General features: G+C 40.4%; 2 protein-coding genes and 1 long non-coding RNA gene across 3 annotated transcripts in view; 2 read left to right on the forward strand and 1 right to left on the reverse strand.

Moving 5' to 3' along the window:
- Positions 1 to 27354, forward strand: part of LOC138945347 (uncharacterized) — a 546160-nt gene that overhangs the window by 219557 nt on the left and 299249 nt on the right. The window lies entirely within an intron of this gene.
- Positions 203 to 26739, forward strand: LOC138945341 (GTPase-activating protein skywalker-like). Its single transcript, XM_070316768.1, has 10 exons — positions 203 to 529; positions 3421 to 3507; positions 3969 to 5278; positions 5624 to 5952; positions 7211 to 7312; positions 12255 to 12437; positions 14614 to 14853; positions 17005 to 17163; positions 22969 to 23177; positions 26378 to 26739. The coding sequence occupies exons 3-10, from the start codon at positions 4096 to 4098 to the stop codon at positions 26511 to 26513; spliced, it is 2541 nt and encodes an 846-aa protein (XP_070172869.1). The 5' UTR covers positions 203 to 529; positions 3421 to 3507; positions 3969 to 4095; the 3' UTR covers positions 26514 to 26739.
- On the reverse strand, positions 18815 to 22395 carry LOC138945342 (uncharacterized). Its single transcript, XR_011448968.1, has 2 exons — positions 21725 to 22395; positions 18815 to 20538 (listed from the first exon to the last, which is right to left on the reverse strand). It is a non-coding gene; the product is annotated as an uncharacterized lncRNA (long non-coding RNA).

Raw genomic sequence — 27354 nt, forward strand, 5'->3', positions numbered from 1 at the left:
TTCCTAATGATTTTTTTTTTCTCTGTTTGCTTTGGTTTCGTTTGTTCCGTCTTTGTCAATTTTATTAGATAGTCGAGTCAAAGGTAGTAGCGCATTCGCGCGCCTGTGATAAAAGCAAGGGGACTGCACTCTCCCGAATAAACAAGAGAAAAATACCCCTCTCACGTATCATCTCGCGAGACATTTGTGAAGAAAACACACTTGTGGAGGCGGGGTAACTGCAAGTTGTTTTGTTGGCTTTATTTACGGAGTCTGAGGCTGCACTTGTGCGTTACACTGGTGTGGTTGTCAGGCAGAAGCTTCCAGTTTTGCATCACGCAATTTTCGCGCAGTTGATCACCATGCAGAGATTTTTTTCATCCAAATACATGTGTGAACGGAGATATTCTTCACTGTCGTTTCATCGTGTGATTGCAGCAGACATCACCTCTACTCTCTAGAGCTGTCACTTGCACAATCGATCGTTTTTTTCGGCCCTTGTGATATATCGCACCCACGTGACTTTTACTGTACGCGTGCTGTTCTGCAGGTATGTTAATCAAATTTGTAAATTTTATGTGAGTATGTGCGTTAAGCCTGATGGTTTGGGGGAGTGTGGAGAAACTCGCCTCAGCGAGTCAGTCAGATTTCTGGCTAAATCCGTGTGTTTGGGGTGAGCCAGTCCTTGTGTTATCGTCGCGTCATAGTGTCATTTTGACATAATTTATTTCATCAGTGTGTGATTGCTTTTTTTGCTTATGTCAGCAAGCCTGCAGGGGGTGTGATCAATTAGCCCATTAGTAGAGATGACGAATTTTGTTGACTTCATGCATGGGCTGCTTTGACCTTTCTCTCTCCTCTCTCTCTCTCTCTCTCTCTCTCTCTCTTTTTTGGAAAATGCACTACATTGCATACATGTGTATATATATTTAATGTATGTTCGTACACACTACTGGTCCAACATAAGCTATTTTACTCAGGGTAATTAACACATTAAATAATACAGCTAGTGCAAATTGTTTGGCAACTGCGTTTTATTACTTTTAACCTTTCTGTTCATTATAATTTGCATCTCCCTTTTTCTGCGTTGTTACACTTCAGTAATGTTGAAATCCTGAGTGCTTGAAGGCCATGGCAGTTTCTAATTCTATTTCTATGCTGCATTTGATAACTTACAATTAGTGATTACATTAGTTACAATAACTTGAATACGAATAATTCTCTGCCATTGTCATTGATTCACTCAAGCTGTAATTGTAAAGAACAAAAGTGTAATATTGATAGTAGTACGGACAAAATAATGAATGCAAACTGTGTAAATGCGCATGCATGAACTGTCATTATTCTTTATTCATCTCCTCTGAGACTTTTGAAAATGTACAAAAACAGTACATATAAATGAGTCAATACCTTGTGTCGTTTAAACAAAAATATATGATATATATATCATAGTTAACACATTCGGCTTGTAATCCTCTGGTAGTGGTAATGTGTTTGGCACGAGACAGACACTGGTCAGCTTTGTCATGTGATTTTGTTTGTTTGTTTGCTTAACGCCCAGTCCACCACGAAGGGTGATATCAGGGCGGTGCTGCTTTGACATTTAACGTGCGCCACACACAAGACAGAAGTCGCAGCACAGGCTTCATGTCTCACCCAGTCACATTATTCTGACACCGGACCAACCAGTCCTAGCACTAACCCCATAATGCCAGACGCCAGGCGGAGCAGCCACTAGATTGCCAATTTTAAAGTCTTAGGTATGACCCGGCCGGGGTTCGAACCCACGACCTCCCGCTCACTGGGCGGACGCCTTACCACTAGGCCACCGTGTTGCGGTTTATCATGTGATGACTCAAACTCAAAGGTGGTGTCCTTCACCCACCATCATCTCACCTCCATGGCGTGTAAAAGACATGGGTCATTCTGTCAAAATGCAGTCGGTGGGCCTCTTTCACAACCTTAAAAAATCTGAGCAAATTGGGTCTTAAAAAGGAGGGAGTCTTAAAATAGAGGTAACATTACAGAGGTAGTATGAAAAGAACATCTGACTCTTCTGAGGAAGGGAGGGTCTTAATAACTTCACGTACTCTTTAAATGAAAAGGACAAAGTCTTGAATTGGGGGGTTCCACTGGACACCAACAAACACACAGACATCTGGAGTGTGCATCTCTTGCTGCTACAGTGGAACCCCCATTTTACGACCTTCAAATATCTGAGAAAATCAGGTCTTAGGCCAACAAAAAAAAATAGGTGTGGTTACGGTAACATAGCCACAAAAAAAATAGGGTAGGAAGGTAGGCAATCACTTTTTTTTAAAACTTTTTTTTCTAATGTGTACAAATTGACAGGGAAATAAGTGTGCGACTCGGGCGCTTTCGCTTTCATTGCGTTTTCTGCACTCGTTTACTTGTTTTTTTGGTTGGTTTTTTTGACAAATGTAATAAAAAGTTATAGGGTCGGCCCAAAAAAATAGGGTAGGTCGGGTTACCGTAACCACACCTATTATTTTTTTAGGCCTTATAATGGAGGGAGTCCTAAAATGGAGGTAGATTTACAGAGGCTTAGTGAACAGAGTATCTGAGAAAGGAGGGTCTTAAAAAGGAGGAAGTCTTAAATTGGGGGGTCTTAAAAGGAGGGTTCCACTGTACTGCTAGTTTTCCATTGAGAGGAATGGACTCGAAGTTCCAAGCAATGTGGGATTGTAAAGTATGAAATGAATAGACATTGATCGAATGTCTTCCCTACATAGGTTGTATTACTATTATGTCTGTAAATTCTAGGCAAACGTTTTGATTTGTATTATATAATTCATTTTCTTTACCCATTCAGATCAAAACGTCTGTTTTACTTCTAGACTTTAAGAGACTTTTTTTTAGCTGCTGAGCCCCACACAAATTAATGCCTGATGCAAGGTGCTTTCAAGATCAACTACTTGTTGATTTTGAACCAATTAACAAGCTCTTTTTTTTTAAATTTTTTTTACAGCTAATGACTTCTCCCTTTCATTTGACAAGCATGTCAAGTGACATTAATGCTCAGCTATAAAATACTGTCACTGAACTGAAATGGGATGTTAGGGCTGCAGGTCTGATTGCATCACTAAAACATGGAGTGTTGTCAGAGCAAGTAATTTAACATTTTTATTTTTTATTTTTTTTATTTTTTACAATAAATCATATACAGTTTTGATCTTCTTGCAGGTAAGGTTTCTGTAGATAACACTAAGCTGTCATTAAGTCTTCAAGTTTCAACATTGTTTTAAGTCTGCAAAATAGACCTGTTTTAATATTTTGTTATTTGAAGGCCAAAACTGTTTTAAAAAAAATTAAGAACTGGGTTGAGAGGGAAAAAAGAGGGTCCGGTCAGGCACATAGAATTTTTTCTTGGCCTATTTCTTTTTCTTTCTTCATGACTATTATCTTGCTTCTTGTTTGCAGAGTTCTTCACAGAATAAACACTCGGAACGCTCACTTCACTTGCGGCCAGCTGATATCTGATCAGGCAGGCGTGCTAATACAGTTACTGTTAGTGTAACTTTGTGTGCATATTTTCTGTTCTCACATGTTCACACACACACACACACACACACACACACACACACACACACACACACACACACAAATGCACTCTTACTGAGCAGATTGAGGCACACATGCTTTCCAGGTTAAGGTTTGTCAAAAGTGGCATTTGAAGTGGTTAGCAAGGTTCACATTTCAGATTTCTTATCTTCAACAGCTTAAGTTCTGCTTGCCTTTATATAGTTTACACATACTTATGCCTGTCTCACAGTCTTGAGGTTTTCTTTCTTTGTTCTTCTTTTCTTTCTCAGACTTGTTTTTATGTTAACAACAACAACAAACAAGCCAAAAACCAAACAAACTGATCACACACACACACACAGACACACACACACAGACAACAACAGCAACAAACCCACTTAAGTTCTGAACAAATTCTAAGACTTTCCTGCTTTTTTTGTTTTCAGTGACAACGTTACACGCTGAAGGTTCCATTGCTCCTCCCCACCTGAGGTAACTCCACAGCTGTGCCAGAACCACAGTACCTATGTGCCAAACCACCCGCACCACTTGCAGACTATGTAGACATTCTCCATGGAATCCAGCACAACCGCAGAATCAACCATGGTGGATCCAGGCGTCCAACCCTCGCCTCGTGACACAGGGCAGGTTGAGGATTCGACCCCTGAACCCTGCAAGTCTTCAGGGGAGGATCAGGTAGAGAGTGGTTTGGAGGCAGAGACTTCGTTTGAAGAACGTGAAGTTTTCGTTGATAAAGAAGCTCGGAGTGTGGAGCCAGAATCTTCGAGAGGAGAAGAAGAAGAAGGTGATGATGAGGATGAAGGAGTTGAATCTAACCCAAAGCTGTCAAAACTAGAGTCAACATCAAATGATTCCGTGATGGCGGTGGCTAAACGTAAACCCATTAGTGTTGTCTTGTCGGATGGGGAATATCTTGATGAGGAAACTGACGTTGATGTTTTAAACACTTCAGTGTCTTTCAGTATAGGGGACTCAGCAGACATGGCTGACATGAATGATGCGTCTTTCATGAGTGACAAAAAGACTGTCAAGTCTTCGTCCAAATCTGGTTCTTCCTCAGTCAAAAGAGAGGAGCTCAAAGAGGCTGCTTCTCTTCTGGAGAGCTCGTCAAAAAGTGCGTCTGTGGTGCCTCGAGATCAATCTCATTCTCACACATCTCAGAGGCCTGCGAGTGAAGAATCTCTGTCTTCAAGTTTGGCAGAGAGCGAAGGTAGAACTGTCAGTGAAAAGACAGCACCAGAACCAGCTGTGATGGTAGAGAAACAGACAATCGTAGTTACCGCGGACACGCATACCACAGCTGAATCGATATCTCCGCACGGTGATGGTGAAATTTCCGCTCCACATAACGGAAGTGGTGATGCAACAGAAACGGGTGACTCCAACCACCAAAATCTCAACCTCCACGCAAATAGCGAAAACGAAAACAATATCTCCTCCTCCTCCTCCCACGAGCCTTTCACACATTTTGTGGACGTGTCTCGGCTGTCTGCCGAACTTAGTGACAGTGCAAGGGGGGATCAGTCAGGCAATACTCAGGAACAAGAACTCCGGTCGCTCGTCCAGGGCCATGGAGATACGCTGTCCAGAAAGCAGTTGAAGAAAGTGTTGCGCTCGGGTTTGTGGGGGCCTGCTTCCACCGTACGGAAAGTAGCGTGGCGGCTTGTGTGCGACCATCTTCACAAGCTGGAGAAAGCCTACGTCTACTTACAAATGGAAAAAGAGCTCTTCGGAGGTATGTGTTTGGTCGAAAATTGCATGTTGTACACTACAATTTCTTGTGTTTTCTGTTACTAGTTTTGGAGCTGGGCTTAAAACTGTAAATTGGGTTTCAATTCAATTTCATTCGGACATGATTTTTCTTTTCTTTGGCAAAAAGGTTCCTTTGGATGAGGTAAAAGAGGACATGAGCACATGCCTTTGCAAAGTTAAATGGCAATGGTAGCATAATTTGTTATGCAGAATTTTGTGGTATAACTTAAGAAATGATCTGACAAACTTTTTTCTTTGGAATTATCCCTTTTAACTTGTTCCCACCTCTAACAGTCATCATGCGCAGAACTGTCCTTTTCACTTTCAGACTGCGAAGACGAAGACATCCCCATCCCAACGTGGCCGCAGCAGCCGCCTCACGAAGAAACTCTCCTGACGGAATACTACCTCACTGCCAAGGGCAAGAACACGGCCCACAAGATCTTGGCTGTGATTGGTCAGCTCTCCCCCCACATCACATACTGTCCCGGCCTCCTCCCGCTGACGGATCTCTTCCTGCATTACATGGACGAAGCGGAGTGTTTCAGCTGCGTCTTCACCCTGCTGCAGAGCAACAGTCCTGTGTACCTCATGCAGAGCAGGATCGCCTTCGAAGCGTCCAAACGTGTGCTGAGGGACCTGACCAAGAAATACGCTGTGAGTGGAATGAGGGAGGTGTGTTGGGAGGTGCACGACAAGTGTTGAAATGGGTGCTCAAACCTGACTACTTGTATCAATCGTTAAATACATTGTATGCGAAGTCATTAATTTTTTGGATGCAAGTCAACAAACCTGTGACATGTTTTAAAACACTTTCCGGAAGATTGCTTAACATCTGAATATATATATATATATAGCTATTCTGATGGACACGTGGGGGAATTCGGGGGCTGTGATTGGATGGTCTCACACATCCCTTTTCCGATCATCAAAGCATAACGCTACGGAAGTTGGCCATTTTTGCCGATATCCAAACGATATCGGCAATAACAAAGATGCATGGTTCCGGTTTCTTCCACGTGTATAAAGTACACGCATACCTCGCCAGGTTTGTTTCTGTGGCTAGTCGACAGACGATGCCATTTGCTTTGTGTGTGTTTTTGTTGTTGCTTACTGTACATGACATACATTACGTGTAAAATCCAGTTCTTTAACAGGCAACAAACCTTGCAAATTTCCAGAAGCTGCAATCTGAAGCGACCTAGCTATCTCTGATTCTAGCAGACGATCTCTCCAATGTTTAACACAAAATCAGCAAACTCTCCTGTCACATAGAACGTCCATTGTATAGTGCAATGTTGAAATGAAGTTACCGGTCTGAAACATTTCGTCGTTTCTTCTGAGACAATCCTTGTTCTCTTATCATCTACAAATTTACCGCAGTCTTCACCACGCGAATTCCCAACAGAAGTCAGACTTTCGAACATACAATCTACGTAGGCAAACATGATACGTCATGACGTCATATGATTCCTAACATATTGACGTAATGCTAAGCATCCGGTTATCTCGAGTTTTCTCCGCAATACATGTCCGTGGGTTTTTCAATGTTCGGTTATTTCCGTGGCTTCATGCGGAAAGGGAACCGTCGTCTGCAATCAACGACATGGACCATTCTGGTACTTGTTGCTGACAAAAACATGATTTTAACACAGAATTTAATGTCAGAATAGCTATATAAACGCTATTGTGTTTTCATCGTAGCAATAGGGTCCGATATTTAAACTCGAACAAGTATAATGCGACTCGCCTTCGACTCGTCGGCATTATACTTGTCTCGTCTAAATATCGGGCCCTATTGCTACGCTAAAAACACAATAGGTGTTTATATATTTGTAATGCTCCAATAATTTAAATGAAATGGTTGATAATTATAAAGATGCAAGATAATTGAGCTGGTTGATTTGTTGTTCAGAAATCAGCGTACGTGTCCCTGGTGAGGAGCTGTACCAACGTGGACGTCGTGTTCGACAACTGGATGGGCTGGATCTACTCTGACCTTCCCTTTCACTACGTGGTAAGCAGGAGAAAAGGCGTGAGGTTTGGTTTTTGTTACAGCAGAACCCCTTTTTAAGACCTTAACAAATCAGGTCTTAAAAACGAGGGGGTCTTAGGCCCCCCCCAAAAAAAGTCTGTTTTCGGTATCCCGACCGACCCTATTTTTTCGCGTGACCCTAGACTTTTTTTGGCATTTGGGAGAAGAAAAAAAAATAAATAAAGAATTTTAAAAAAATTAAAAAGTCTTTGTTTTTTGGCAAAATAACTTAAAAATATGGTTTGGGGGGGGGGGGGGGGGGGGGGTGGGGGGAAATCCCGACCTACCGACCCTGGTTTTTTTGCCTATGTTACCGTAAACAGACTTTTTTTGTGTGCCTTAAAATGGGGGTAAATTTACAGAGATTATGAATAGAAAATCTGAAAAATAACAGGTCTTAAAAGGGTTTTTTTACTGTATTTGGTGGGCGGGGATGTAGCTCAGTCGGTAGCGCGCTGGATTTGTATCCAGTTGGCCGCTGTCAGCGTGAGTTCGTCCCCACGTTCGGCGAGAGATTTATTTCTCAGAGTCAACTTTGTGTGCAGACTCTCCTCGGTGTCCGAACACCCCCGTGTGTACACGCAAGCACAAGACCAAGTGCGCACGAAAAAGATCCTGTAATCCATGTCAGAGTTTGGTGGGTTATAGAAACACGAAAATACCCAGCATGCTTCCTCCGAAAACGGCATAATTATGGCTGCCTAAATGGCGGGGTAAAAACGGTCATCAGGGTTCGACACTAGCGGGGGGCGGAACGCCCCAGAGTTTTGTGTTCCGCCCCAAACATTGCCAAAGCTTGGGGCCCACTCCGCCCCAGGATAAATTCCAACAATGACAAACCGAAAATTCTAATGCCAGAGCCAATCACTAAAAATCGCCAGTCAAAGTCGTCACTGAAATTTGCGTTACGATCAATGCCGCAGTCAAGAAGAAAAAAACATTGAAATCGTCGAAGGACAATGTCGCAAGGGAAATAACTTCCAGATTGCGCTCTTTAGCGTGAGAGATAAGTATCGCCTTCAAATGCCAAACGCAAAATGTGGTGACACATCCCTGGTGTAAAAAGACATGGAAATGAAGATGAAGAACAGGGTGGAGAGAAACAAAACAAGTCGCGTAAGGCGAAAATACAATATTTAGTCAAGTAGCTGTCGAACTCACAGAATGAAACTGAACGCAATGCCATTTTTCAGCAAGACCGTATACTCGTAGCATCGTCAGTCCACCGCTCATGGCAAAGGCAGTGAAATTGAAAAGAAGAGCGGTGTAGTAGTTGCGCTGGGAAGGATAGCACGCTTTTTATATTTATCTGTACCTCTCTTTGTTTTAACTTTCTGAGCGTTTTTTTAATCGAAACATATCATATCTATATGTTTTTGGAATCAGGAACCGACAAGGAATAAGATGAAAGTGTTTTTAAATTGATTTGGAGTTGGACAATTTAATTTTGATAATAATTTTTATATTTAATTTTCAGAGCTTGTTTTTAATCCGAATATAACATATTTATATGTTTTTGGAATCAGCAAATGATGGAGAATAAGATAAATGTAAATTTGGATCGTTTTATAAATTTTTATTTTTTTTTTAAATTTTCAGATTTGTAATGACCAAAGTCATTAATTAATTTTTAAGCCACCAAGCTGAAATGCAATACCGAAGTCCGGGCTACGTCGAAGATTACTTGACCAAACTTTCAACCAATTTGGTTGAAAAATGAGGGCGTGACAGTGCCGCCTCAACTTTCACGAAAAGCCGGATATGACGTCATCAAAGACATTTATCAAAAAAATGAAAAAAACATTCGGGGATTTCATACCCAGGACCTCTCATGTCAAATTTCATAAAGATCGGTCCAGTAGTTTAGTCTGAATCGCTCTACACACACACACACACACACACACACACAGACACACACACACACACACACACACACGCACATACACCACGACCCTCGTTTCGATTCCCCCTCGATGTTAAAATATTTAGTCAAAACTTGACTAAATATAAAAAGGAGACCGATGCAGCCAAAAGCGCGAAGCGCTGTCGTAATTTCAATGTCAAATGATTGAAAGAATTTCCCTGGCTTCAGTACGATGAAGAAAAACAGACAATGCATTGCCGCACGTGAATACTGAGAGTGGGCCCCAGATTTTTGTTTTCCATCTCTCGGGCCAGTGTGGCCCCAGGCCAAATAAGTTAGTGTCGACCCCTGGTCATACACGTAAAAGGCGTGGGAGTTTCAGCCCATGAACAAACAAACAAACTGTATTTGGTATATTTTATTGTCCTCGGGGAATTCCCTCAGGGAAATTCGGGCTGCTACATATCCCTTGGGATAGTGTACAGCTACAGAATCTTGCTACCCATTTTTTTTTGCCCTGCATGCGTGTAATGAGATTTTCCAAGGCCTCAGGCTTTCGTTGTGACCTTGTGATCTTTATCGTATGTAAGGCCCAAAAAAAATAAATAGTCTGTTTACGGTAACATAGGCAAAAACAAGTCGCGTAAGGCGAAATTACTACATCTAGTCAAGCTGTCGAACTCACAGAATAAAACTCTGCACTGCATTTTTCCACCAAGACCGCATACTCGTAGTTTCGTCGGTCCATCGCTCGTGGAAAAGGCAGTGAAATCGACAAGCCAGAATAGTGCGGTAATGGTCACGCTGAGCTCCCTAGCACGCTGAGCACGCTTTTTTGTACCTATCTTCGTTTTAACTTTCTGAGGGTGTTTTTAATCCAAACATATCATATCTATATGTTTTTGGAATGAGAAACCGACAAGGAATAAGATGAAATTGTTTTTAAATCGATTTCGGACATTTTATTTTAATCATAATTTTTATATTTTTAATTTTCAGAGCTTGTTTTTAATCCGATTATATAACATATTTATATGTTTTTAGAATCAGAAAATGATGAAGAATAAGATGAACGTAATTTTGGATCGTTTTGAATAAAATTAATTTTAATTATAATTTTCAGATTTTTAATGACCAAACTCATTAATTAATTTTTAAGCCTCCAAGCTGAAATGCAATACCAAAGTCCGGCCTTCGTCGAAGATTGCTTGGCCAAAATTTTAATCAATTTGATTGAAAAATGAGGGTGTGACAGTGCCGCCTCAACTTTTACAAAAAGCCGGATATGACGTCATCAAAGACATTTATCAAAAAAAAGAAGAAAACGTCTGGGGATATCATACCCAGAAACTCTCATGTAAAATTTCATAAAGATCGGTCCAGTAGTTTACTCTGAATTGCTCTACACACACACACACACACCACAACCCTCGTCTCGATTCCCCCCTCTTCGTTAAAACATTTTGTCAAAACTTGACTAAATGTAAAAATAGGGTCGGCAGGTCGGGATTTTTTATTTATTTTTTTTTTTGAAAAAAAACATATTCTGAAGTTATTTTACCAAAAAAACAAAGACCTTTTTTTTTTTTTTTCAAAAATGCCCCCAAAAAGTCTAGGGTCGCGCGAAAAAATAGGGTCGCTCGGGATACCGTAAACAGACTTTTTTGCCTAAGCGTGCACTTGGGGGTGTTTAGACACTGAGGAGAGTCTTTTAAAGTTCATCTCTCTGGGAAATAAATCTGTGCCGAATTGTGGGGGTCGATCCTACGCCGATAGCGACAACTGGTTTCAAAGCGCCGCTATAACAATGCTTGTTATCCTCTCCGGTGCCAGGAGATTGGTTCTGCTTAACTCTCACCTACTCTTGTTGCACATGTTGTTACTTGTGTGCATTTAGAGTGATTACTTCCCTTTGTTTCTCAGATATATATTTTTATAAGTTGATTATTCGAGCGTTTACCCTCTTTTTTTTCTTCTTTTTTTTATACATATTTAGATCTTGGATGACCAGACTAGCATGTTAAATCTACAGGTGGCTGTGAGCCGGAGTGGAACAGTGGTTATAATGCGTACCTCTGGCACTGTCGGTCGGGGATCAACCCCCCTCTCAGGGCGAATACACGTAGCCGATTTATACGAGGACTCTCCAGTCCACCCAGTTGGAGATGGGTAGCTGACCCTATTCAGGGCCGGGGAAAGAGAATTTATTATGGCAGAAAGGGAGAGGAGATATGCACCGCCCTCATAAAGCTGGCCTGAGTGAAGTTGATCAATCAATGATCAATCAATGAGTCTTATATCGCGCATATTCCGTGGGTACATCTCGCTAGCCCTACAACTGCAATAACAGTAACACTTTACATTTATTGTCCATTAAAATGGAACATTGTCATCGACACGTCTAACCTGCCTGTCAACGATTATAAAATACACATCGAAATAAGAATTACAAAATATTAACAAAAAACACCATAAAACACATAGGTAAAAATACCAAACATGGTTGATTTAAACAAGATTTTATTCGGAAAACATTGGGTGGCATATAAAGTTAGTACAACAGAAATCATTGGGACCACACACAACAAGTTATGCATCTAAATAGAATTACTTGTTCATGTGCTGTCAAAGGTCAAATCATGATTATGGGACTATATCTGGGGCTGGGAAAATCAGCCGCCCGGTCGCCAGGGGCGAGTAAAAAAATCCGCGGAGCTAGTAGAAACTGTCTGGCAGCTCGCCCGGCCGGCAAGTCAAAATTCTGGTCAAATGCAAAGCAACTTTTGGTAGTACATGTACTATTTAGGTTCATTTTTTCAAAGTCAAATAAACAGTGCACATGCAGAAACTTTGAATTGTACCTCTATTTTGTGTGTGTACATACAAATCTGACAGTCATTCAAACTAACACTGTTTTATGATTATTTTGTGTGGAATGTGCAGAGCTTGTGAAATTTCTGGCGGGCTAATGACTTTCTTGAAGTTACTCGCCCGGTCGGTGAGTTAAATTTGTCAGATTTGGCCATGCCTGTATACCTTTACCTTTACCTTTGTTTACAGGTGGCAGTGACGGACAGTTACCTGATGGAGGGGATGAAGGTTCTGTATCGTGTGGTGCTGGCCATCCTCATCCTCTACACCAAGATGTCGGGCCCCAGACAGAGAGGGACGGGGAGTAACGTCGCACGCAGCATCGCGGACTTTTGCCAGAACATGCCTGTCCCACCTGCCAGACTGCTCAAGGTGAGAATTGATTGGTGTTGGTATCATATCATCATTTATGTCGCACACAGTATCAGCTACTTTTGCCAGAACATGCCTGTCCCACCTGCAAAACTGCTAAAGGTTAGAACGAATTGATTGATTGATTGGTACAGTGGAACCCCCTTTAAAACCTCCAAAAATCTGAGAAAACCAGGTCTTAAAGGTCCTTGTCTACATTTTTATACCGAAATCGCCATTTGACCATTAAAATGCAGAGTCTATTATCTACAATTATCAACAATACACCCCCTTTCGATCAGGAAAGACGAAGGCAGTGTAGCCGTTTGAAAATTCATTATAGTATTCCAGCGTAGTACTCATAGTAGGATATCCTTATTTGGAAAATGCCAAGCACAAATGTGACCCTCCACCACGAAATGAGTCGCATGTCACCTTTGCATGATTTTCATATTTTTACATTTTTCTAAAGAGTTTTTTATGCTCTATCCAGTGGTGAAAACCGTTTTAGAAAAGAGCGAAAACTGTTTGAGTTATAAGCCTGTGACTAAGGTGACCCTCACACTGTTACCAGACACTCTCCGGACTTATATCAAGCCTAGTGCAGAACCGTGCGAGGTGACATGCGACTCATTCCGTGGTGGAGGGTCACAAATATCCTCTCAAATCCCGTGCATTTTGTGCGTTTAAAAAAAAGCGTGGACAGCGCTCCAGTGTCAAACTGTTGCTGCACTTGTTTGGGCGTGGCTATAAACATAGTGACATGAATTTGATTGGTCAGTATTTTTAGGCAAAGCACATGTTCTCAGCAAACAGAAAATAAAATATTGGAAGCGTGAGTCACGCTACCCAAAAATAAAATCTTTTTTTGCATATATTTTCTTTTTCTATAACTTTTTCCCCCATGGCTCATTCATCATCTGACATAACTTTTTAGCGAAATCTAACCATAAAATTATTGAAAAAAAGCAAAAATGTAGACGACCACCTTTAAAAAGGAAGGAGTCTTTGAAATGGGGTAATGTTACCGAGGTTATGAACAGAAAGTCTGAGAAAACAAGGTCTTAAAAGGGAGGGAATCTTAAATTGGCGAGTCTTAAAAGGGTGTGTTCGACTGTATTGGTATCATATCATCATGTGAGGTTCTGGCTGCTTTCACGTTTGGGAAAGCAAGCTGCCATACAGTACAGCGCTACCCAATTTTTTCCTGCATACATGTGTGTATTCATGTTTCCAAGCCCTGAGACTTTCACTGTGAACTTGGGATTTCTATTGTGCATTTGCATGCACACAGGAGAGTTCTGACACCTAAGCGCCCACTTTACTTCTTTTTTACATTTACTGATTTAGTCAAGTTTTGACTAAATGTTTTAACATAGAGGGGGAATCGAGACGAGGGTCGTGGTGTCTGTGTGTGTGTCTGTGCGTGTGTGTGTGTCAACCGATTCAGAGTAAACTACTGGACCGATCTTTATGAAATTTTACATGAGAGTTCCTGGGTATGATATCCCCAGACGTTTTTTTCATTTTTTCGATAAATGTCTTTTATGACGTCATATCCGGCTTTTTGTAAAAGTTGAGGCGGCACTGTCACACCTTCATTTTTCAATCAAATTGATTGAAATTTTGGCCAAGCAATCTTCGACGAAGGCCGGACTTCGGTATTGCATTTCAGCATGGAGGCTTAAAAATTCATTAATGACTTTGGTCATTAAAAATCTGAAAATTGTAATTAAAATTATTTTTTATAAAATGATCCAAAATTACTTTTATTTTATTCTTCATCATGTTCTGATTCCAAAAACATATAAATATGTTATATTCGGATTAAAAACAAGCTCTGAAAATTACAAAATATAAATATTATGATTAAAATTACATTTCCGAAATCGTTTTAAAAACAATTTCATCTTATTCCTTGTCGGTTCCTGATTCCAAAAACATATAGATATGATATGTTTGTATTAAAAACACGCTCAGAAAGTTAAAAACGAAGAGAGGTACAGTAAAGCGTGCTATGCAGCACAGCGCAACCGCTACCGCGCTAAACAGGCTCGTCACTTTCACTGCCTTTTGCACTAGCGACGGACTACGGTCATTGTGAAAAAATGCAGTGCGTTCAGTTTCATTCTGTGAGTTCCACAGCTTGACTAAATGTAGTAATTTCGCCTTACGCGACTTGTTTTCTGTTCACCAGGTGGCGTTCAAGATTCGCGACTTCTCTCGGCGGAAGATTATGAAGCTGCAGCACAGCCACGAGATGCAGATCAGCAGTGGCGGCGGTGGCAGCGGGCGGCCGGACGTTCCCCGCGTGGCGTCCTCCACATCAATGGGGGAGCTGTCCATGGCTGTGTCCAACGCCGTCTCCATGGCGCAGGCCAACGCCAAGATGATGGGATTCCATGACACCGGATCCAACGTCCTCACTGTCGATCAGGTCAGGAAAGAGAGAATGCTTTATGTCCTACAGGCTAAATGTTTCGCCTCTTAAGGACAAGATATGGGTTATATGATTCGAGTTTTACGACCTCTCAGCTTTTTACGAGATACACAAGTGTATGCGTGTTTAGGTGGTATCAGCCATCTGCACTTATGGCAGATTGACCAAGGTCTTTTACGTGCCATTGTGGTGACACGGGGGAGGGACATGGCTTCCATCTCGGGGTCTGCACATAAAGTTGACCCATGTCCGTCCCGGCCCGAATTCGAACCTGCGTCCTTCAATCACAAGTCCAGTGCTCTACCATCTGAGCTACCGGGCACCTGGTCAGGTCAGCTTGGGTGGTACATGCTTTATGTTACGGCCCACATCCCATCTCTGAAGCCAATGTACACCAAATAGGAAATAAATCGCTGTAGTTATTTAGGAGTTATTACTATGGTCGCCCTGTATCATGCATCCTTGCAATAATTATTGCAATGATAGACAATGTTCGGATAAAATAGCTCAGCGGGGATATAGCTCAGTTGGTAGCGCGCTGGATTTGTATTCAGTTGGCCGCTGTCAGCGTGAGTTCGATCCCAGGTTCGGCGGAAATTTATTTCACAGAGTCAACTTTGTGTGCAGACTCTCTTCGGTGTCCGAACCTCCCCCCGTGTACACTACATTGGGTGTGCACGTTAAAGATCCCACGATTGACAAAAGGGTTTTTCCTGGCAAAATTGCTTAGGCACAGTTAATAATTGTCTACCTATACCCGTGTGACTTGGAATAATAGGCCGTGAAAGGTAAATATGCGCCGAAATGGCTGCAATCTACTGGCCGTATAAAATTTCATCTCACACGGCATCACTGCAGAGCGCCTAGAACTGTACCCACGGAATATGCGCGATATAAGACTCATTGATTGATAAAATCTGCCAGGATTTCCAAGCGTTGCGAAAGAGTTGTGCCCAATACAGTCAGTCAAACCTGCAATCACAGCAAATAACTGACTCGGATGTGTATGTTATGCAGTGTTCCATAGATATGATGCTTTTTTACTTCGAAAATCTGCACATTGGAGTCAGGATTCACTGGCGTTGGCCTGCAATGATCACTGAGAACCCGTGTTTCCCTACCTCACGGGACCCTAGGCAAAACAGTCAGAGACAGTGATTTGCTGGTTTGAACTGGGACAGACCACCTGCTATTATTTGACTCGCATTCTGAGGTGCAACTCTTCCACAATGCTTAAAAATCCTGACAGATGTATTTTTGCAGCACTTTCTACAAGCGTGCCCTCTCCTGCGCAAGCAGACCTGGCCAGAGAGCACAACTCCAGATGCAAAACTGTTGGGAACTGTGGAAGACCTGTGCCGAACACTGAAGAAGAAGAAGAAAAGTATTTTGGAAAACATCTGCAGACGATTATCGTCTTTTAACTCATTCGAGGCGCAGCTAAATTTCCCCTGTGTTCCCTGCCAACGCGCGATTTAGAGCCATTTTGAAAAAAATATTAAAAATCAACAACACAAGATAACCTTACATACCTTATGTTTTTGCAAAGTTTGAAACTTACTCTTTTAGAAAATATATGAAACATTTGAAAGTACATACCTTTTGTTGTCTTCATATCCACGCAAAATATCCAATTTGAAGCAAAACAAAAAAACTTTCTACGTCATGGGTTCATCATACACAATGTCATGATCGACACTTGCATTGCCCGAATCATCACCCAAATGATCGTCCATTGGCACAAAATCGTCACCAGAATCTAAAATATCATCTCCACTATCATCATCACTGAGGTCAAGATCAGAACCGTACTGAATAACACGTTCTAGCACTCTTTTCAAGTTACTACGTCTCAGCAGAACGATCCGCCATCTTGGAAAAGTCAAAACACGTGGGTCGCACACCGTCAACAAAATGTTTATTAATCCCAACAATTTAAGGGAAGGAACTGTTTACAGTGAATGGTACCACTGTAGACAGATAGAAGTTCATTGCAGGGGTTGTTTCCCTTGGTCAGCAGGACCGTTTACACCGTTAAAAATTCGTGATATCCGTCGGAACTCAAGTGCCGGCACGCAGCCAACGCTAAACACAGATGTCGGAATTCCAGTTCCGACGCGCCTCGAATGAGTTAACTTGTGTTTTCAGATTGCAACAATCTGGAGCTGGCTGCCAGCGCGTCATGCCATCTACCAGCCTCAGATGTTGTTCAACTCGGCCGACCTGGGCACCTCCCTCACCACCCTCTACGCCCGGGTGGAGTTTGAACCCTGCACCATATTCATCATCAAAACCATCACTGGCGAGGTAGCTCACTGCTTGCAATATCATTTTTACATTTTGTCAAGTTTTGACTAAATATTTTAACATAGAGGGGGGAATCGAGACGAGGGTCGTGGTGTGTGTGTGTGTCTGTGTGTGTGTGTAGAGCGATTCAGACTAAACTACTGGGCCGATCTTTATGAAATTTGACATGAGAGTTCCTGGGTATGATATCCCTGGACGTTTTTTTCATTTTTTCGATAAATACCTTTGATGACGTCATATCCGGCTTTTTGTAAAAGTTGAGGCGGCACTGTCACACCCTCATTTTTCAATTAAATTGATTGAAATTTTGGCAAAGCAATCTTCGACAAAGGCCGGGGTTTGGTATTGCATTTCAGCTTGGTGGCTTAAAAACTAATGAGTGAGTTTGGTCATTAAAAATCGGAAACTTCTAATTAAAATTATTTTTTTATTAAACGATCCAAAAACAATTTCATCTTATTCTTCGTCATTTTCTGATTCCAAAAACATATACATATGTTATATTTGGATTAAAAACAAGCTCTGAAAATTAAAAATATAAAAATTATGATCAAAATTAAATTTCCGAAATCGTTTTAAAAACTATTTCATCTTATTCCTTGTCGGTTCCTGATTCCAAAAACATATAGATATTATATGTTTGGATTAAAAACACGCTCAGAAAGTTAAAACGAAGAGAGGTACAGTAAAGCACAGCGCAATCGCTACCGCGCCAAACAGGCTCGTCACTTTCACTGCCTTTTGCACTAGCGGCGGACTACGTTCAGTTTCATTCTGTGAGTTCCACAGCTTGACTAAATGTAGTAATTTCGCCTTACGCGACTTGTTCTTGATATGATAATCCAGTGGAACCCCCCTTTTAACTCATTGTCTCCTAGGTATGGATATATCCGTACCCACTCATATGGCTCTTTCTGACCTGGTACGGATATATCAGTACACACAGTCGCTTCAGTCGCTTCCTGTAACGTCCATCTAATGCCTGCATTCCACCGTGTTGTTACATAGTTGCTACACAGTTACTACAATTCTGATCGACCTACTGCAACACAGTTGGTCTCTGCTAAAACAAAGTTGGTCAACATAGGTGGGGTAGAAAGTGTTAAGTGTTAAGACCCTGTTTTCTCAGACTTTCTGTGCATAACCTCTGTGAATTTACCCCCGTTTTAAGACTCTCTCCTTTTTAAGGGGGGACAGGGTAGGCAAGCACTTTTTTTTTTAATTTTGGAAACAGCTTGCTGCTTGTTTGATTTTTGCAAGCAGAATAACCTAATTAAGGGAAACCATTTTAAATTTTGAGTGAAAAGCAATTTTTGGGGGTTTTATTCACCAAAATGTGAGAAAAACGTTATAAAATGTGCTTATTTTAAAATGTTGCAGTTTGTGAACCAGTGCATGTTTTGATCCAATTTTTCTTCTTTGCAGCAATATGTGTGTGTTTAATAATTCTGTGTATCGAAAAGCATTTCTAAGCAATATATTATTTTAATTTAGCATTTTCAGTTACCGGTTCAGTTCTGATAAGAAAAATACATGAAATCCTAACTGTCAGACTCATAAAAACCCAACCAATGCACTGAACTCTTATTCCATACACAGAACTGATGCTGTACAACTCATAAACAACATATACAAAAACTGAACAAATCCATCAAGCCTTTCAAAAGTTGCAACATTTTAATTGTAGCGTTTTGTCTGAAAATTACATTCAGAGAAAACAGCATTTTAAAGATTTGAACCAGTACATAAAAAAACCAGTAGCACAGTGCACCCTGAATTCATATGTTTTTATCAGAATGACCACTTTACTATGTAGGGAAAAGGATTTGACAATCAAATTATCAGGATTTTTTTTATATACATCATATGAAAACAGCCATCTTTGCTTGTACCGATATGAAAACATGAATCAGAACCAAACTGTCAGACTCATAAAAACCCAACCAATGCACTTAACTCTTATTCCATACACAAAACTGACGCTTTACAAATCATAAACAACATAAACAAAAATGAAACAAATCCATCAAGCCATTCAAAAGTTGCAACATTTTAATTACAGATGTTTGTCTGAAAATTACATTCAGAGAAAACAGCATTTGAAAGATTCCAACCAGTACCTCAAACTAGTAGCACAGTGCAGCCTGAATTGATATGTTTTTATAAGAATAACCACTTTACTATGATGGGGAAATGAGTTGACGATCAAATTATCCAGACTTTTTTTAAAAAATCATTTGAAAACTCATCTATGTTAGTGCAGATATGAATCAAAACGAAACTGTCGGACTCATAAAAACACAAGGAATCCACTGTATTCTTATTCCATGCACAGAAATGGTGCTTCACAAATCATAAACAACATATACAAAATTGGAACAAATCCATCTTGCCATTCAATAGTTACAACATTTTAATTACCACATTTTGTCTCAAATTACATGTAGAGAAAACAGCATGTAAAAGAGTCTCACTAGTACCCCGGTAAACTAGTACCACAGTAGAGCTTGAATTAATGGGGTGGTTTTTTTTTAACCAGAATAACACTTTAACTATGAAGGGGAAATGATTTGATAATCAAATTATCAGATTTTTTTTATTAAAAAAAAAATCATATGAAAACATTAAAAAAGTCAATTATCTGTGTTTGTGCTGATATGAAAATATTGATCAGAACCAAACTGTCAGACTCATAAAAACCCAACGGATGCACTGATTTCTTATTCCATTGCATAGAAATGATGCTTCACAAATCATCAACAACATTACATAATTATATATACACAAATGGAACAAAGCTATCAAGCCATTCAAAAGTTGCAACATTTTAATTACAGTATTTCTGTGCTCAATCCTAACACTACAGCAAATTTCTGTAAAGCTGAATGTCCCTTTCCATGTACCAACATGGTCATACGCGGATTATTTAAAATGCAACTTTACCACCCGAAGCGTTGCAAACACCGGGAGAAGAGTAAACAACTGCAGACTTGAATGGACACTCATATGCACTCCAGATGCAGGGCCTGTGCAAATCCTTGGGATGATGCATCACCTTCTTTCATAATCAGACTGCTATCAGACAAGCATTCAGTACAGGATATAAACCTTTCAGCAATAGATTGAGCTGATCAATGTTGACAAAAGCCCAACACATGTCAGCGGAGTGACGTTGCACAGTACCAGTATCCATATCTGCTTGTGATGGGTCAGAAGATGGCAAAGTATCTGTATCTTCTTATGGTTGGTCAGAAGATGGCAAAGCTGATGTTTCTGCTGTGGAAGAGGGTAGTTCCGGTTTAGCAAACTTTTCCATCAGGTCAATCTTTCTCCTCGCTGCCACCACAGGAGGACTGGCTCTCCCCTTGCTCCAACCTAATAAATACACAAACACTGATTTAATATTTGATACAACTGTCCATGGTTTTTGTTTGTAATAAGCTGCAAATTTTAAGATTCAATATAAACGTCAACAAGTGCTTGTACTTTATTTTGCAAATGACCATGTTACATGGGGTGTACCTCAACTTTTTGGCTAGGCTGGTAAATCAGAAATCCCAATCAGCCCCCAACCACTGAACAGGCGGGTTTTCTTACAACCACCTCAGCGGCTCGTACCCACATATGTCGGTTGACAAACACACACACACACACACACACAAAAGACATTCATTAATTGGCCCCTATCACAAAATGTACATGTCAAGTTTACTATGGGATTTGAGTAACCACACAATCACATACACACAGGAACTAATACTGAAACTAGCTGAATTATTTTCTTTCTTTCTTTCTTTCTTTTCATATTTTTCTTTTAAAATTAATTTCTTTCATCACACTTGCTATGTATTTGCTTGTTTCTTGTCTGTTGTCTGTTTTGTGTGTGTGTGTGTGTGTGTTCTGTGTGTGTGTATACATTTTCAGATTTCCTAAACCTAGCACTGTTTGCAGGTGATCTTTATGCTTTTGATTCATGAGTTGCATCCCCAGTCCTTTAGTTTAACTCTTTTTTTTTTCTTTGGTGAAGTAAATTGGATCTATTTTTTTTATTCCTTAGTTAATGGAAAAGATTTGACAACAATATTGCTGTCAATGATAGGTTGGTCAGCCATGCTGGTGTAAACCAATCCTTTAGAATTAGAGAACGCTCTCTAGTAGGGTACTTATTTTCCTACGGTCAATGACCAGAAACAGAAACTGTGTCAGTCGTACATCGCTCAGATGCTGCTTTTCAGTTTGACCCCAGACAAAGAATACTGATGACATGTTACACCATAGTAAGCTCTCAAGGACTGGCCAGCGAAGAACAATAAAATAGGGGTTGTGAAGACGATATCACAGAGATGATCGAGGGAGGTAGGGGGGGGGGGGGGGGGGGGGGATGCGGCGGCGGCATGGTCAGTAAATTGGATCAAGAAACCCGCAAAATACTTCAGACACAAACTGTTTATCATTTACCTGCAAACCCTAACACATTCTTACAACAACAACAACATAACGATGTGCAATAAATCACGTTGTCAAACAAACAAGATCGAAAAGAGAAAGAAGCAAAACCCACCTCGTCGAGTCAAGAATCTTAGAATGTCGTCTGCTTAAATACGATCATGTTGGTTCATTTCGGAGTGTTGTTACTTCCTTCTACTGTTCGCTGCTGCTGGTTCATCTTTCTCTGATATTTCTTGACACTATGCCGAACATTTCCAATGTTAGGGTTGTTCTCCGCAGCTCAAAACTTTGAAAAATGCTGCTGAATCGGTGAAAACGTCATGGATTTGTTGACACCGGGGGACTGATAAGTTGTCTACTGCGCTTGCGCCAAATGCCTTTGACCTACATATATTTGCATATATTAATTCCGGGGTTTCGGTTGGAACGGATTCTCTCTCTTTGTGCCTATGTCAACGGAAATTCCCCAACGGTGATGACGTCATCTTGAAGAACGGAAATTTCCACACAGTTTGAACAGCGAAGGGTCATGTCATGTGCGCACATTTACCAGCACGGAGTATCCAAAGTTGACCATTTTTTCGATTTTTTTGATAAAACACAGACAAAAACAACAAAACATCGGTTTGAAAATGGTTTTATTTACATGAATACATGTCTAAAATGACAAAAGCAGATTATTGAATGCATTCCAGGATGTTCAAAGGTGTGAAAAATGCAACAACCCCAAAAAGGTGTATGAGACCAAAAATAACTCATTTTGCCTACCCGGTCTGCCCTTAAGGCCTGATTTTCTCCGTTTTTTGGAGCTCTATATTTGGGGGTTCCAATTTAGGCGATGTTCAGAAATAACTCTGCCAGGTTTGAATGTGTTGTGAAAGAGTGCAATTATTACCCTTCGAAAATATGAGGCACACATTATTGGCCAATCACTAGTGAGGGTGGGTTGTGTGTCTCCAACAGCCCATAAAGTAACCATTTCAGCACTGACCCAAGACAACCCAACCTGGTCCCCAGGCCTAGCCCATTTCAGGTCTCCTTTAGCAGGTATATATTCAAATAAAAGTCACGTTGGTTGTTGTCTAAGTGTTCACTTCTGAAATTTTATGTTTTCTTTACTAACCATTTATTTTGACGAGATTAACAACTTACTTTTTTTATTATGTATGCTTTAGGTGAGAGTTTTTAAGGATAGTCTTTATAGTGTTGTTATCCACAAACTGTATTTTATTGTGTGTGTGTGTGTGTGTGTGTGAGCGGGCTGTTGCTATTGTACATCGCTGTGAGCTCTAGTGAGAAGGGGTGATTAATAAGTGTTCATTATTATTATTATTATTATTTATTATTTTTTCACAGGTGTTCGGAGCCTTCTGTGCAGAATCTTGGATGGAGCGAAGAACGCATGCTCGCCCAGTGAGGTTCTTTGGCACGGGGGAAACCTTTCTTTTTACACTGGTACCAGAGCGCATGAAGTTTGAGTGGGTGGGGAAGCCTGACCCTCACGTTCCTCTCAGTGCCAACATGTTTCAGGCTGGCGATCAGACATCGCTGTTGATCGGGGGAGGGTGAGACTGTTTCACAATTTTTGTGCTTTTATTCTTTTCTGGTTTCTCTGTGTGTCCTTGAGTTCTGTGTATGAGAGAGGAAGAGTGTGTGTATGTTGATCAGTGAAAATGATAATATATATACAAATATATTTGAAAGTGGAATCAAACAAACAAATTGAAGGTTAAGTGGGCTTATATGAAGACTAAAAGTGACTAAACTAGATTCGATCATGCAAGGGTACATTATATATGTGAACAGCTCAGATCATGGGTCAATAAAGTGTTACACAGATGGTCAAAATTAAAGTACAAGATATTGCACTGGAAGTGGAACTACACTGTTGCTTAGTGTCTGTATGAAGCTACAAGGTGAAAATAGAAAAAGAAAAACACGATTCTTGACTTTGATGGGCTTTTTCTGCTCGTAAGCACACATTCTTCTACTCATCACAGCATGCCCCATTATTGAGTTTAAAACACCAATTAAATTTGTTTTGAATAAAACTCACAATTTTACAATAAGAATTTAGAGACCTGAATCAATTGGGTATATCCTACTTAGTTTGACTTTTGCAAAACTATTTTACACATTTAATTGAATCAGTCAGACAGACGGAGACATAGAGAGACAGACAGAGGGCAAACAGAAATCTGAGAAAGAAACCCCTTTAAATATGTTACCATGTTTGAAATGAAACATCGCAAGGTGAAGCCATAATTCATCACCTTTCAGTATGACGTCATGAGCGTGTTCCACACTTGAAATGACGTGTTTTTATCATGTTGTCAGCTGCACGGAGCTTGGAAGTATAATTTCCATTCAACGATCCGAGTTTGTTCAGTTTTAGCCTATTTTCAACGTCAAACACCATGAAACTATATATATTTGGAATCAGAAAATGGTAAGGAATAGATAGAAGTTGTTTTTAAGTGTCTTTTTTAATAAATAAAGATAGTGGTTATTTATCGGTTTTCTTCATTTTTAAGCAGAATTATCAATACAAAACAACAAAACTATATAGTTTTAGATACAGGACGCAATAGGGAATACACCAATATAAATTTTTTGTTTCAAATATTAGTTTTTAAAAATTTGAAAAACTGACATATTTCGAACAAACATTTCAATAACAAAACTTTAAGTGACCAAACTGAAATGCAATCCCATAATCCGGCCTAGATCTGAGATTGTGTGATAAGAAATTCGATCAAATTGATGAAAAACTGTAACTGTGAAAGTGCTGCCTCGACCTTTTGGCAAACGGTAAAATATGACGTCATCAAACTGTCCTATCAATAAACGGAAAAACCTTCTATGAGAAAATCCAGTCAAAAGTATCCATATCAAATTTCATAAAGATCCACTCCGTAGTTTTTGAGATATGATCTGCAGTGTGAAAAAACGCCCATAACGCCCAAAACGCAAACTCATTTGTCATGATTTGGTCGTGTTCTGCTGATACTATAATGTTTTTCTTTCCTAAAACACACTATAATAGTAGCCTTTCCCAATGTCTATGCTAAAACTGACTTGTCTGTGTTGTCAATGATTTTGCTACAGTGTGAGAACACAATCTCACGCCCATAACGCTGTGACACGAAAACTCATTTGGTCGTGTTCTGCCGATACTGTAATGTTTTTCTTTCTTAAAACACACTATAATAGTAGCCCTTCCCAAGTGCAATGCTAAAAATGACTGGTCTGTGTTGTCAATGATTTTCTGCGAGAATGCGATCTATCTGTTTGTCGCAAAGACCGTGTGACACGAAAGTTATGAGCGGAAGACAAATCTGCTGAGTGCAATTACGTTTCAGAAGATAGTTGGTTAAAACAGTTTATCACTCAGACACGCAAAGGAACACTATAACTTTATTATTCAGGCCATATTTGCTTTCCTTTGTCATGTATGAAAGTACTGGCCTTGGTTGAAGAAAGTGATCTGTCGCTGTGCAACAAATTTGTCGCCATTTTCCGCCGTGTTTTGTAAATAAAACGTGTTTACTACCCACACATACAAAACGATGCTGTTGGTTCTTTTTATTTTCTTATTGTTTGATTCATGCTTAGCAGTTTAGTATGCTTTGTTTTCTTCTCAATTCAATGGATGGCTTTAAAATAAGCATTTAAATGTGAAGGTGTTAAAATTACCCATGATCTGAGCTGTTCACATATCGTCACGCTCATAAGAAAAATACCTATCTCAGTGTTTGGCATTTCTGTAGTGAAACTACAGGGGAAGCTACTGGAAGGGTATCTATCATGTTTTAGAGAGTACAAACTCTCAGTTGTACTCTCTGACCATCGGAAACCATTGCCACGGTAACATAAGCAAAACTGCCGATCTTGTTTCTTGAGTTAGGCACTTTTTCTTTATGACACAGGAAGACTTGTTTTGATAATGTGAAAGGTATGCAAAAGCTCTTTGTGGGTTGTTAGGCAGTTTTGCTGATTGAAAATGTTGCTGTCAGTGTCAGCTCTTTATCTCACGTATATCCGGCCCGTGGTAACAGCTCGAGATAGACAGTTTGCAACTTATAACTAAAATGAGATAGGCAGATTTGCGTTTTTCTCAAAACATAAAAAAATAACATAGGCAATTATCTTATGAGCTTGACGATATTACGTAAGTAAAAAAAAAAAACATTAACAAAAATCAAAGAAAGTGTGTGTATGTGCATGACTGACTATTATGGTTTAACGTCCTCTTAGACCAACTGGTCTATATTGGGACAGGTATTGGTAATACGTTGAAGATATGGTGTGATACTTTGATTCGAACAAGCCCGCTGTGGCTGTCTTCTTTGACACACCAGCACTGGGTTTGTCTCGTCAAAGTATCGAAATACGATCATGATAATCGGAGACGAGAGATGATGCATGCGTGTCTTCGTGTTTTCCAAGCCCTGAGACTTTCGCTGTGAACGTGGGATCTTTTTCGTGCGCATGCGTGCACACGGGGGTGTTCGGACACCGAAGAGAGTCTGCACAAAGTTGACTCCGAGAAATAAATCTCTCGCCGAACGTGGGGATCGAACCCACGCTGATAGCGACCAACTGGCTACAAAGCCAGCGCGCTACCAACTGAGCTACGTCCCTGCCCCCTGTGTGAGTGTGTGAGGGTGTTTGCATGTGTTTGTGTCTGCGTGTGTGTGTTTGCATGCATGTCTTTTTGTTTTTGAAAGAGTCCAGTATGATTCAAACAATTTTTTCTCCACAGCAATGGCTGTGCCATCCAGCTGGACGGGATGATGGAGCGATGTCGGACAGAAACCTGCGACACGTTCAACAACCCGCCCCTCTGCCCTTCCCATGACTTCATCCCTACTGCCATCGAGGTCTTTGGCATGCGGTGACCTTCACCTTGTGGTGACCCCCTAATCATTCTGTGATCTCGGAGAAAATGGCATCAGTTCTCTTGATGGACCGAGCTTCTTGTGATCTTCAGCACCTTGCTCTTACGTGGACTTCTGGATGATGTTGTCAAGGTTTGTGATGACCATGAACTTGTGTTTGACCTTCACACATCCCTTGACCTTGGAGCCTGCTAGCTGCTGTTCCATTCCTTGGCCTCGGTTAAGGTCTTTCGAAATTTCAAGTTGACCATCACCCGTTGTTTAACTTCATTGTGTGGGATAAGCTTCGTTCCAAGTGTAGACTTCAGTGAATACAAGGGCGACAAACATCTGTCAGTTCCAAAACAATCAGAAGTTGATGCTTGGTTCAACTTGGACAAAGTGTGGTTTTTTTTCTCCATCAATTTCACCATTCTGTGAGCCACACCCAGTCTTGTACTTGCAAGACGCATTCCATACCAAAAGGTAATAGTCATGGTTCAGTTAATTAGTGATTAAAATCATCAATCTTTGTGACGAGCATAGCAAGGAGACCTCACCTTGACCTTCAGTTTTAAAGGTCACCATCTTCAACTTTGAAGGTGACCTTCACAATTGAACAACCATCATGCAGTAAATATATGTCATTTCAGAACACCCATGAGCTTCAAATCAAAAGTTTTTGCTAAGTCAAAGGATTGTTTTTAGCTCGTTGTTTTCTATTTTTGGTTTGACTGAAGTTGTCAAACCCCACAAAACCACATCGAGAACAGTCACTGGAACACGCATCTCATAGTCTGACCTGTAGTCATGAATTTGTATTGAATTTTTTTTAAATGTGTATTTATATTTTTACCTCATG

This window comes from Littorina saxatilis, linkage group LG13, assembly GCF_037325665.1.
Source record: "Littorina saxatilis isolate snail1 linkage group LG13, US_GU_Lsax_2.0, whole genome shotgun sequence".
Classification (NCBI taxonomy): domain Eukaryota; kingdom Metazoa; phylum Mollusca; class Gastropoda; order Littorinimorpha; family Littorinidae; genus Littorina; species Littorina saxatilis.

Bases quoted from the DNA above. Each gene is read 5' to 3' on its own strand.
- LOC138945341 (XM_070316768.1), top strand. From the start codon at position 4,096: ATGGAATCCAGCACAACCGCAGAATCAACCATGGTGGATCCAGGCGTC. The intron at 5,279-5,623 runs GTATGTGTTTGG...TTTCACTTTCAG, and splicing joins GGAAAAAGAGCTCTTCGGAG to ACTGCGAAGACGAAGACATC. The intron at 7,313-12,254 runs GTAAGCAGGAGA...CTTTGTTTACAG, and splicing joins ACCTTCCCTTTCACTACGTG to GTGGCAGTGACGGACAGTTA.